This window comes from Ascaphus truei, chromosome 3 (genome assembly GCF_040206685.1).
Source record: "Ascaphus truei isolate aAscTru1 chromosome 3, aAscTru1.hap1, whole genome shotgun sequence".
Taxonomy (NCBI): domain Eukaryota; kingdom Metazoa; phylum Chordata; class Amphibia; order Anura; family Ascaphidae; genus Ascaphus; species Ascaphus truei.
In genome coordinates, this window is record NC_134485.1 from 186905840 (window position 1) to 186919134 (window position 13295).

The 13295-nt window shown below is 43.8% G+C and overlaps 1 protein-coding gene across 2 annotated transcripts; it reads right to left on the bottom strand.

The window, feature by feature from the left end:
- Positions 1-3092: 3092 nt before the first annotated feature.
- Positions 3093-13280, bottom strand: SKA2 (spindle and kinetochore associated complex subunit 2). 2 transcript variants are annotated; one of them, XM_075589785.1, is made up of 5 exons: positions 12989-13280; positions 10780-10869; positions 8969-9076; positions 5419-5504; positions 3093-3451 (listed from the first exon to the last, which is right to left on the bottom strand). In XM_075589785.1, the coding sequence occupies exons 1-4, from the start codon at positions 13019-13021 to the stop codon at positions 5424-5426; spliced, it is 312 nt and encodes a 103-aa protein (XP_075445900.1). In that variant the 5' UTR covers positions 13022-13280; the 3' UTR covers positions 3093-3451; positions 5419-5423. The 2 variants fall into 2 exon arrangements, with proteins under 2 accessions (XP_075445900.1, XP_075445899.1); XM_075589784.1 differs by having other exon boundaries at positions 8969-9145; positions 12989-13278.
- Between the last annotated feature and the right edge of the window lie 15 nt (positions 13281-13295).

A 13295-nucleotide genomic window follows, 5' to 3' on the forward strand; every position in this document is an offset into this window, starting at 1 on the left:
TGGGTGAGTGAGTTAGTGACTGGGTGAGTGAGTTAGTGACTGGGTGGGTGAGTGACTGGGTGGCTTGACTTAGTGACTGGGTGGGTTGAGTTAGTGACTGGGTGGGTGGGTTGAGTTAGTGACATTTGAGTTAGTGACTGGGTGGGTGGGTTGAGTTAGTGACTGGGTGGGTGGGTTGAGTTAGTGACTGGGTGGGTTGACTTAGTGACTGGATGGGTGAGTTAGTGACTGGGTGGGTGAGTTAGTGACTGGGTGGGTTGAGTTAGTGACTGGGTGGGTTGAGTTAGTGACTGGGTGGGTTGAGTTAGTGACTGGGTGGGTTGAGTTAGTGACTGGGTGGGTGGGTTGAGTTAGTGACTGGGTGGGTGGGTTGAGTTAGTGACTGGGTGGGTGAGCTAGTGACATCTCCCCCCCCCCCTGCAGCCCCCATAACTCAGGCAGCGGCAGCCTGAAGATAGCTGGCGGGCAGGCCTGCATTCCCCCCCTTCATCTTCCCCCGCACCCTCCATATCTCATGCGGCGGCATGAAGATAGTGGGCAGCCGGGCATCCCCCCCGCACTCCCCATACCTCACGCGGTGGCGGCGGAATGCAAATATCTAACGGCCCGGCATCCCCCACCAGCACCCCCCAAACCTCAGGCTGTGGCGGCATGTAGATAGCGGGCGGGCATTCCCCTCCTCACACCTCATGTGGAGAGGAACCTTTGGGGAGGGGGCTGTGAGGAGGGAGGGAAGGAGGCGGGAGAGGGTGGTGCGGCTGCGGCGTCGCCCCTGAGGGTTGTAAGGTGATGGGAGCAGCGGCGGTGGCGCTCATCCCCCGCACAGCCAAGTAGGGTTCAGTGCGCCGCGAGGGAAGGTAGTGGGGAGGTGAGCTGCGGGTGAGGGGGGTTGATGGAGGAGGGGGAGCCGGCGGGGAGGTGAGCTTTGGGTGATGGCGGGGGGATCCAGCGGCCCAGGCCGCGAGGTGAGAAGAGTGTGGCCAGGTGGTTGTGTGTGTCCCTCCCCCCAGCTAAGCAAGCCAATGAGAGGCGTGCAGGGGCGGGGCCGGGCCACAGACGAATCTGATTGGCCAGAGGCTGAGTGACAGACCGACGGACCAATCAGATTGCCCATTAGAACAGCAAACATACGTTTTCAATTATATAGATATTGATTAAACGCTCATTTTACATTGAGTTGTCTATGAACTTGTTTCGATATATTTGTATTCGTGGGGTATAGCGCTATAGTTGTGTATTCTCCTGTATCACATACTCAATTCTCCTCCTCACTTTTAAAGCTTTACCCTCTTCTGCTCCTCCTTTCATCTCAGCCCTAATTTCTCGCTATGTACCATCCCGACTCTTGAATTCTGCTGAAGGATGTCTTCTCTCTACCCCTTTTGTATCTAAATCCCTCTCCCGCCTTAAACTTTCTCACCGACTACCCCGCACTTCTCGAATGCCCTTCCCCTCAATATCCAACTAGCACCTTCTCTATCCACCTTTAAGACCCATCTTAAAACACACCTCCTTAACCAAGCATAGGAGTAGCTCCATGGCTGATACTGTACACTTCATACATCGTCCATGGCCCCTTGCAGACGCACTTACCAGAACGAATCCTTCGCTTTTCCAGTTCTCTAGAGGTCTGTGGCTCCCCCTTATGAGGTTGAAAGATCCTTAACTCATTTATTTATATTTATTTTATATTCCTTTTTTCTCCTCTGTAGCATTTGCTATTCTATTCATTCCCCACTAGATGGTGATGTGGTATTGCATTAGGAAGCGCCGTGCAGTCAATTTCTGTTTTTATTTTTGCACTTACCAGAACACCTTCCTACCGTCTCTGTACGTTCTTTCTACTTACCACTTAGGCCTGGGACCCGCTGCGCCCGGCGGCGCGGGCGGCCGCACGAGCATTCCCCACCAGCAGGGGAATCCTCCCGAGCTGGTCCCAGTCCCCCCTCACGGCACAGCTCACTACACGCTGTGACGCGTCAGCCGCTAGGGGGATTCAAGAGAATTGTAATCCCAAGCGTCGACGCGTCACGTGGTGTGGCTGTGAGCCAATGAGGGGAGGCTTCGGGGAGCGGGGAGGAGAGTGTGGAGGGAAAGCAGCGTGAGTGCCTGTCTGTGTGTGTGTATGTGTGTGCCTGTGTGTGCGCATGAGTGCCTGTCTGTGTGTGCCTGAGTGTCAGTGTGTGAGTAGGGCAGCCCGCAGCAGCTCCCTCATGCTGCCCGGGAGCCCGTGGAGGGGGGAGGGGTAGCGGGTCACTCCGCTTAAACCATGCCCCCTCCGCTTAAACCACGCCGCTCCCACTCCAGCCTCGGCTCCCGCTCCCTACAGACCGCATATCGCGGTCTGTGTCTGTCAGCGCCCCGCCTGTCTGCAGTGCGGGCGCGCTGACTGAGGGAGCGGGGCCTTAGCCTTAGATTGTAAACACTTCGGGGCAGGGACTCCTTTAACTAATGGTACTTGTATGTCTGAGGTGCTTATTACCATTATGTGTTATTTGTATTTTATATTATGTCACGTGTCTGCTGTGAAGTGCTATGTACATTAATGACACTATATAAAGATACATACTGTACATAAGTTATTTTTTTTAAATGCAGTAAGTTATCTAATACTACACAAACTGATCCATTACAAAAAAAAAAAATAACAGAATATTTTTAATCAAATGCTGCTTTAAAGTGGCTTTACCTCGAGGGGATGAGGGTGGGTCCCGCTTCCCGATATACTTACATCTGAAGGGCTGCCAGTAGCAGCTCCCGCTGGGCACAGAAAATGTCTGTTTAAGGGTCCCACAGGCCAATAGGAAGCCGCATCGTCATCCCTTGTGGCTTTCTATTGGCCCTTTAAACAAAAGTGAGGTTTCAGCATCATCTTCAGATGTAATTAATTTTCTTTGAAAAGTGTGAAAGGGAGAAAGTAAAGAGAGATGCTCCTTATATTTATCTGTATATAAGGAAATTGTTGATAAAATGTTCCATTAGGTTTTGCTTTTATGTTGAATGTATATGGTGACCAAAACAATTTCCTTTTAGAGCGTGTGTGTCGTGTGTACAACTTGCAGCGCCATTAACAAAACGAAAATGAAGTCAAATAAGGTTTCTAACAGTTTATTACAAAAATATATTAACATGAAACAATAAATGCATAATGTACAAGTAAATGTTCAATTATAACAAAAAAATTACTTTGTCTCTCCCCTTAAAACCAAACATGAAATACGAAGTGAATAGTGCAAGAAAAAAAACAAATTTCCCTTATTCTACATGGCCATTCAAAGATTGAAATAGCACCTGCACTGAAATATATTTAAAAAGACCCAATATTCACTTTGACAACAGCTCGTATAAATAAGAATATGTTCAGCAATGCAGGGGTTTTCATCATATACAGTTATTCTATTGTCCTTGATCACTCTTTGCCTGTTTCTGGAAAAGAAACTGGTCTGGAAAACTGCAAAAAAATATATATTAAAAAAAATATATAAATGGATGGATGACAAAAACAACAAACCACTCGTCATAAAAACAGTATTGAGTATTTGCATCACAACGTGTTTCAGAAACCGTTAAATAAAGTATTTGTATTTGAAAGCGTACCTTCCTATCACAGAGCAAGAAGCCTATTTATCAACAAATCTTGTTCGTGTTATTGAGTACATGACTAATTATACATTTTGTCTTCCAGCAGCAGCATTAGGAAACATATTAATGTAAAGCACCAAAGGCCAAGATATGCACATGCAGTTCTAAACGTGAATTTAACAATAGAATGTTTTGGTTTTTATTGCATTAAACAGACCACTTTGGATAACTAATGACCAATTTCCCAGAATCCCTGGCTGCAGTAGAAGCACTGTATATGCTAGGAGATAATGATAAAAAGCTGGGTTGCAGACCTATCAGACATGTGAATGTGCTCACAAGTGATATTTTTATTTGCTGAACACTGTACGGCGGAGGGTTTTTGTCACTTTTTTTTTATCCACCATAACGTATATAATGTGTGGTTGAGAACTAATGAATAACGCAGTGGGGGGTTTTTGTGTTAAAAATCTTTTAAGAACTGCAGAACAGTTTAAAAAAAAAAAAAATTCAGCTCAGTGCAATACAGTACCAGCTTTAATTTTACCGGTACACCTACAAATATATATTTTGCTGCAGTAGGGCATAATTAAACTACAATATATAATATATTTTATATTATACATTAGTTTCTAACATTACAACATATTTTTCTCTTGGATTCTTTAGTTATAACTAGAGCAAATAAAAGAATTATGGAGATATAAAAAGTTAAATATTTTATTTTTTGTGGAACTAGCACAGAACAGGTTGAAAACTAGTGGGATAATGCATATATTTAATTTTTTATATTATAAACATCTTTAATTAATTTAATATTATGTTGCATAGAAGTAAAATGATACATTGCAAATCTCCAAAAAGCTAGTTTGCTAATCAGTGCTAGAGACTAAAAATTAGATCCCTTATTAACAAACCTGTAAAGCTTTATTATGCCCCGACCCAGTTGCTCCCATTCCTGAAGATAAAGTGACATGCAGGCTGTTCTGACAGCAAGAGGGTTAACAAGAATGGTTTTCTGCATAGATCAGAAGAGTGAGGTATACATGGGTTTAACTCTTAAATCCACTACAGAAATTGTGCCCCTGCCAACTATTACTCCTCTACCCGATTGGTTGGTTCAGCAAATACAGCTGCTCAAACAAGTCCAAATGAACGCTCACTGACAGTTTTAACAATAGGTTTGGTTTTCTTTCTCTTTGACATTGCTGATGTGAGCTGTTGCACACATCGTGGGAGAATGATGTGTGGTAGTCAAGAAGCCATTAAATGTAATGATGCAGAGTTTTGGGGACAGTGTTCAGGGAAGCAGAATTTGAGAAGGATCTATATCTATATATCACAACTTGGTAATAGTCTGTGGTGTATGTATCGTTACAGCAAAGCATCAGAACTGCAGCAAATAATTGTGTAGCCCAATGTTGTGATCTAAAGTTGCGTAGTGCTCTGACTTGACCTCTAGGTGGCTGCCGCAACTGATGTCTTGAGTGTAGTTTTCACTTCTCTTTCTTTCTTGCTTTGTAGTTTCTACTAAGCAATTTTGGCAAGTAGCTAGATTAAACCATGAAGTATCCATTACAGTAAGGCCTGCCGACATAATAGCAAGGGGCCCAGGACTAGTCATTACCTGGGCCCTGGCGATGTGTTGGGACAGAAAAAGTTCCGGGACAAACTATACAAGTGACTCATTTTTCAGTCCGATCTTAAGCTCAGAGTGCGTCAAGCGGTTCTTAATTGCTCACTTGCAGATACATGATGTTTCATTGTGTCCTGCAAAGTGATGCAAGACCTTCTGGAGCCACCGAGAACATCAAAACAAATTACACAAAGGATTACCTTGTTCATTGAAAGTTTGCTCCTTTTAATGCTAGGTGCTCAAACTGTTGGAGTGCATGAAGTTCTTCTTCTGAGAAGGGCGATACCTAAGGGAATATAATAATTAAAACATAATAGAAGTGTATTTTTTCCACTTTAAATAAAGTATTATGGTCCGGTTTTCATTTAAGCAAAATGAACATCCACTCTTCAGAGAACCTGGTGCTAAAATGGTTATTTTTTTTCTCTACATAACTTAAAGGAAGTTAACCACACCCCTATCTATACCTATTTTTTTAAACCCACCAACCAACCTCGCACTGAGGAGACCCAAAAGATCGAAACGGTCGCTTGTGAGTAAGGTTACTGGATATGCACGTCTTCAATCCAGGCGGTGCTGAAAAGCTGTGTAATACGGCAGGAATAAGATTATAGGGCTCCATGTTACAATGGATAAAAAGTAAAGAGTGACGCACTGTGCTCATGTGCAGGTCATTACCCCAAATCCCTGGCTGCAGTAGAAGCATTGTATGCCAAGAGATAATGGGGAAGAACATGCAAATGTACCACAAGTGTTTTTTTATTTAAATCAGAATAGGACCGCATTAATTTAAGCTACAGGGATCACCTGGTTCTCGAGATACATACCGGGAAAGGTGCTCATGGTTTTTGTAAATCCCCTGCGTCATGCAAGCATATAGGAAGCCGCAACTGATGACGTTGTGGCTTCCTATGGGCCTAATGTGGGACATTTACACATGCATTTTATTTCAGCTCAGACAGCAGGCGATGCGGCGTGCGCACGTCCGTCGCAAATTTGGGTTGTGCGTTGGGAGTTTTCAAACTGAAAGTGCAGCATTGTCGCCGCGACATTTTGCCACTACAACCCAAATTGAACTTTTGGGCTACAGTCGCGTGACGCGAGCTGGTTCAGCCAATCAAGGCAAACCAGCTCCGTGACGCGTTCGTTACACGCCCCCGCCGCAATCTGGCTCCTGCTGTTTGAGCACAGTTCGCTGTGCTGCAGGAGCATGCGGCGGGGGCGTGAACGCCAGCAAGCTGCCGTAGCACCCTGTCTTAGCGAGCCCTAAGGGATCTGTCCATATACCTAAGATGGCTGCTGACAGGAAGTGACCTCTCTCCATCACTGAAGCTACCGTGGCAATCTTGTTTTCTGGCAATTTCTGCACCTCACTTCCTGACAGGAAGTCAGCCTCTCTTTGGCCCTAATTGCCAGCAGCTGCCTCTGGCCTTTAAATGGCAGGCAGTAGCTCTCTGTCGGTGCTTGCGCAAAGTACTTGTTACCTTGTCCTGCCTGAGCTCTGCCTTGACCTTGGACTGAACCTGACTACTCTTAGTCTGCTGCGACCTCGGAATCGGACCCGACTATCCCCGTCTTCCGCGACCCTGGAATTGAACTTGACTACCCCTGCCTCTGAGGCCTCAGATCCCAGGCCAAGGTCTGTGTACTACTCCCTACCTCTTACCCTGCGGGTTCGTAGTAAAGAGAAATACCCGGGCGCTACCACAAACTGAAATATATGGGAAAAATGAAAAAATCTTTTCAGAACATCACGACCTTATAAAGTATACAAGGTTCCCATCTGCTTCGTAGTCTCTTCCTATGACTCAGACCCCAATAGGATCTATCCAGGATCCTTAGTGGTGCAGAAATACAAGAGAAAAGGGGGAGCACAGGTTGAGGGATGATAGGGGTAACAAATTCAAAGTGATCGAGCTAGAGCATGTAAGTTCCCGAACTAGTAAACGTGGGGGTGGTGGAGTGTATAATAACAAACACTTACACAGCCGTGTGCAAATGCTGTCACATCAAGGTTTCTTTTCTTTCCTTCTTTTCTTCTATGTTCTCCTGATGTGGTATTTCTTCTCTTCTGATCCAAGTAATGGCCTCTTCAGTTTACCAGCAACTCTCGATTGCGGTATCCCCCTCAGAGTAAATGGATAAAAGTATAGACAAATGTTTAGGGAAAATACAAATAATTATACAATGCCTGACTCCAATGGTTGAGAGCATATATATCAAAAGCAGATAAAACTGCAATCACTCACACGGGCAGGTGTGAGTGTGATCTTTTAGGAGGTGTCTTTATCCTCTTCACATAAGGAAACTCAATAAAAAAGACCTTCATGTACTATTTATTTATTCATTTATTTATTTAGAACATGAGGGTCTTTTTTATTGCATTTCCTTATGTGAAGAGGATAAAGACACCTCCTAAAAGATCACACTCACACCTGCCCGTGTGAGTGATTGCAGTTTTATCTGCTTTTGATATATATGCTCTCAACCATTGGAGTCAGGCATTGTATAATTATTTGTATTGTCCATACTTTTATCCATTTACTCTGAGGGGGATACCGCAATCGAGAGTTGCTGGTAAACTGAAGAGGCCATTACTTGGATCAGAAGAGAAGAAGTACCACATCAGGAGAACATAGAAGAAAAGAAGGAAAGAAACCTTGATGTGACAGCATTTGCACACGGCCGTGTAAGTGTTTGTTATTATACACTCCACCATCCCCACGTTTACTAGTTCAGGAACTTACACTCTCGAGCTCAATCACTTTGAATTTGTTACCCCTATCATACCTCAACCTGTGCTCCCCCTTGTTTCTTGTATTCCTGCGGGTTCGTATTCTGTTTTGCAGTCAGCCACATTACACCTGGTGGATGTTAGTGATATTTTTCCAGCTTTCTACATGAGCATTACTAGGACTAATTCTCTATTTTGTTCTGCCAAATTTATCACAGCGTTTCATATGTATTTATTAAAGTAAATCCTGGGTAGCAGTCACGGGATCAGATAACCAGTTAATGAGTCAGAAATGCGCTTTTCTAAACCAGTTTGCTGCAATACATTGCTGGCTATGAAAGGAATGTTAACACCCCACCGTTGTGTTTTTTTTAAAAGGTAATTATTTGTACTTCATTATTAAATTGTGCTTGTAAAAAAAAGACAACTTATAAAACACCCCTGCACATCCGGGCTCTTCAACTAGCATTGCAAAGGGGCCAGATCTGAAAAATAAAAAAGCGTAGAAGGGCCACCAAAATATTATGTAATTCAACACATTTAAAGACTTAAAACCTAGTATACTTTTTCTATCTAGTAAATTCCAAATTGGTATACATTTTCCAAGCATTTATAACACGTGTGTGTGTGTTGAGCAGACAGCCCCAGGGCCTTCCCAGGCTCTGCGTGGGCTGATTTTGCTTTACAGGCCCAGTTGAAAAAGCCACGCTGCTGTACATCAAAACAAACACTAATAACTGTTTCTATAAATTAAGACTTGCTGGGTAAGAATAAATGTACACATGCACATCCAATTTTTTTTCCCTCTTGAATTGGGGAATTTTTAAAACAAACTAGGTTCCTTTGAAATGATGCTTCAATTGCAGTTAACCTTGAATCTGTTTTATGCTTAGCCTACGAAAACCTATTGATAATAAAAATTGTGAATTAAACATTTTACATAAGTGTCAAGCCCTAAATGTGGTCATTTGAAAATACACAACATTCACTATAAAAGTGCATGTAAAAGTTTTTACCTGAAAGTCAGTTTGTTGTTGCAAATGCTGCACCATTTTCATTGCGCTTCCAAGGGTTGTCTGAATACTGGCCACAGACTCTTGCTGTTCAGCAGCAATTGTATTTAACTGTGAAGATAAGGTTTTAAATCGCGATTTGATCGTTGCCAAATGCTCCAACAATTTGATGGGATTTTCCTAAAATGCAATTAAAGAAGATGTTCAACAAAAACAAACGCGATTTTCTGCAACATTTTAGCTAAACAAAAACAATCTATATATCTATATGCCACTTAACACTTCTTTAAAGCTCTTTGCAATATGTATTGGATTTGCAACAAGGTGAAAGAAAGCACACAATCATACGCCTTTTCTTACACTGTGAAAGCACGGTCTTCAATATTTAAGATTCGATTACACATTGTGACATAATTCGAGGATAGTGGGCAGCTTTCTGTCTGATTTATAAAATGCACTTAGTATGGAAGTGATCCGCTACACAGATTGTCACCAAGGCTGGTGGATAGGAAATCCATACCAGACTTTGCAATGGTTCTGGTTTCCCTCACCTGCTCTACTAATTAAGGAACAAAAGTTTGCTGCTCCACTCTCGGCGGCTGGGGAGAAACTGCTCACCAGGATCTAGTTTGGGGTAGACTGCCCCCCCACACACAAACACGTTGCAGCAACTGAGGATCTATAGGGACGCTGTCCCCAGACAGTTAAGGACTCAATGTTATCTCTGTGTGTTATTTAAAGTTGGTAACTGGCTTAGCCAGCCAATATTGCAGACAGGGATATGCAGGGAGTTAAACTCCAGCCAGGAGTAGATGTTTCCTTTTATGATTTGTTCTTAAAGTGAGTGTTTAAAATGTGTAGTGTCACTAATGGAGAAATAAACCGCTGAAGGTTGAGGGCTGAGTGCCCCTTGTGTGTGTATACACGTGTTTGTCCCCCTTTTCTACAAATTAAACCCTAGAAGACTGTCGCGAAGAACCTGGGCATACGGCAGCGCTTCATAAAGGGAGCTGTTTGCCACAACTTATTCCAAAGCAATCCCTTGAGGCAAGGTTTAAAACAAAGTTGGTCCAAGTTCAGTTGTCAAGGGTCAGCAATATGCCTGGATTTCAGGGCAATACACATTAAAATAAAAAGGGGAACAAAATCCAAAGCAACAGTGTGTCGGTTCTGTGACACCAAAAGTAGCACGGGACCCCAGGTAGATCAAAAATTTGTAAATGCTTCATTTGGACATAAAGGATAGTGGTCTCAATCTGAGAAACTCCCACGCGTTTCGCACCTAAGCAGCACTCTCTCAGTACACACTTGGTGATAATTATAGCTAAATGAATTGCTTACTCTTAGAAATATTCTAAATCTGTCAGTGTTATCCCTTTTAGGACACAATTTAGATCAAGCCGTTTTAAATATCTTTACCATAAGTGACTGAAGAATGACGTGTTGGACCAACCATGTTCAAAACAATAAAACACGAAGCAACACGTTCTTTTAGCAAGATTAAAGCCTAGAATCATAAAGTCAAATGTTAAGTGGGTTTGACAAACCAAATGGATTTTGTGCATATTATTCACCACTACTTATCAACATGAAGGTAACGTCCTAAACAAAATTATATATTTCACCATTTGACCCATTAAAATAGTAAATCGGAAACAATTTCTGGAGCAAAGTACAGTGAATGTTTTAATTCATATAACTTCTGCTGCCTACTGTCAGGGTTTCCACTTGAATGACCAAAGTTAAATATCTCAAGAATCAGCGTTTGCCCATCCAGGGTATTATTATTTTTTTAATAACATGATTGTGATTACCTGCTCCGAAGAATCCTCATGAAGGTTCTTTCTTAATTCAAACTTCAGCTTTTGCTCAATGTAATCCAAGTCGGACTCGGCTTTTTGAAACTGAAATTGTGAAGAGTTTAGCACGTCAAAGATAATTAAAAAAATATTTTTTTAACAAGCAGTCTATGGAAAGCGGCATTGGCACCTACTGATGAATTAGAGGTTAGTAATACTTAGCTTGGTCAGCAGATGCAAATTCAGACTAAAGGCTTTGTTTTTCACAATTGTTTTAAACAATCACGTTTATATTAGAGCTTTTCTGCCCAGGTGATTAAATTCATATTACAATGTATTCCTTTATAATAAATTCAAATCAATAGGGACAGGCCACTACATAACCCGTTTCCTCGTAGCTACTGCACGTCACACCCAGAATCCTTTGTGTCTGCAGCAGAGTACAGTGTTTTATTCAGGCACATGTATCAAGTTGTAAAAGGCCTATAAGGTCGCTTTGAGATTTCATTCTGCATTTAATATTGAAAGTGTTTCTCCAATATATGCTTGACGTATAACGGACGTGTTCTCTGCTTTCAGATGCTTTGACAATACTATTGCACTGCTAGCTGTACAGTACAGTAGTGCAATAAAGTCAGAGCACTTATTAGCAGAAAAGGCTCCAGAACTGAAGCAGTAACAGAAGTACATACTAGTCTGCGGATTGGGAGACTGGAAGTAAACCGCAGCAGCACTGAATCCATCCAGATTGTTGTAAGGGTCGCCGGCCGATGCCCTTTTAACATTGCACTGCTTTTTGTGCATGGCCACTAGTAGTACAACATAAAAAGGGCGCTGGACAGGCTCACTGCAGTATCTGTGCAAAATATGCAGAGCGCTGTAATTGCACAGGTTAGGCAAAATGTAAAACATGTATCTCCAATAGTACTCGTTTAAAAGGCCATACGGGCATTGACAGGTTTCAATGTAGCACGTTCCCCCCTCCCCCACATAAGCAATAAAAACATTTGCAATAAAGTGGAAGTACTGAGCATGTAATAGACACTGTATCAGTTGAAATGTTAGTGTTTTTCTAGCCTATATGAAATAAACAGCCTGTTGGTGTTTGGGCCACAATCACTTACATACATGAGGTATGAATGCTGTAACCATTCCATAGTTTGTGATTAGAGGTGAGCTAGGACTTTCTCCAATATATCATAATGGTTGCCATATTTAGTCTTTAAATTACAAAAATACTGATGGATTAAACTGTGTGTACTGAAAAAAAACAAAAAAACAATTTGAACCATCTAAATATAGTTATGCGGTGCCACTCGGCTGAAAGATTCAGGATTGCAGCAAATCAGTTACTTTTATACGTCTCCTTGTCTTATCCCCGGAGGAATCACCCTGCCCTTTGCACAGGCTGCAAGGGGGGAGGCATCACATCCAATGTTCCCCATTGTAATTACGTGGCATTTGTGTTGTTGTTAAAAGGCACTTGTTGAGTAATGTTTTAGTTTACAAAACGTATGTTTCAAAGTTTATCTCCAAATAGCACAACACGAGCAAACCACACACAAGATTACACATTGACTGTGTGTGTGTGTGTGTGAGTAATGACAGGTGCTTGCCTCCCCCCTACATCAGATGCCCGCTGCACCATCCTCACTCACAGAGACACCCATCTCTCCCACACAAGGAGCTGGGTGACCCCCTCCCCCAGCACACAAGGGGGGTGCTCTCCCCGCACACCCGCGGTGTCGCCGAGTGAGGAGGAGGATTGGGAGGGAGGAGGTGGGAGAGGCGGCCCCGGCTCCCGCCATTTCCAGCCCCGCAGTTACCCGGATGCGCACACCGCGGACCCAGCTTCAAACCGCTCGAGGCCATTAAACAGCTCCATCCAAACCGCCGAGTCAGGCGCGCGGGGAGCTGCTGCGAGCCGCACCTCCTCCTAATAATAATAATAATAATAAAACTGACGATAACAGGTTATTATGATATGATGATGATGATGTGCTTCAGGAGGTTCCCCGTATCGCATTAACCCCTCTGCCGCCGGTCGGTCTTGCGGCGCGCAACCCAACCAGCCCCTGTCGCTGTCTGAAGGGGATTAGCGAAATAACGGCGGCGGCGGTGAGGAGGAGGCGATGTCCACCGTGCAGCACCGATGTTGCGAGGCTCCGTGTTTCATTTCATCCCGCGTGTTACTAGCGGGAACCCCCCGCCGTCGGCCCCTTACCATAGCTTCCAGCTTATTAACTGCTGTCTCCATGTTGCATAGTTTACATTCCTTAGGCGGACCCGCCGTGAATACGAGCGGGGGAGGGGGAAGGCGGAGCGGGGGAGGGCGGGGCGCGGGAGGTAGAAGGCGGGGCGCGGGAGGTAGAGGGGGGGGGGGACGCACTGGCGTACGCTGATTGGTTAGCTGTCACTTATGGGTTGTGCGGTGACTGGGCGGCCGTGGGTACGTTCGCTAGCCCATTGGCTGTCGCTCAATGTAAACCTTTCCATGAGACGCCCCTTGCGATTGGCCGTGGGCGCAGCCG

Excerpts from the sequence above, each read along its gene's own strand:
- SKA2 (XM_075589784.1), bottom strand. The coding sequence starts at position 13,021 with ATGGAGACAGCAGTTAATAAGCTGGAAGCTATG. Across the intron at positions 10,870-12,988 it reads TTAATAAGCTGGAAGCTATG|TTTCAAAAAGCCGAGTCCGA; the intron begins GTAAGGGGCCGA and ends TCACAATTTCAG. Across the intron at positions 9,146-10,779 it reads ATGAGGATTCTTCGGAGCAG|GAAAATCCCATCAAATTGTT; the intron begins GTAATCACAATC and ends ATTGCATTTTAG.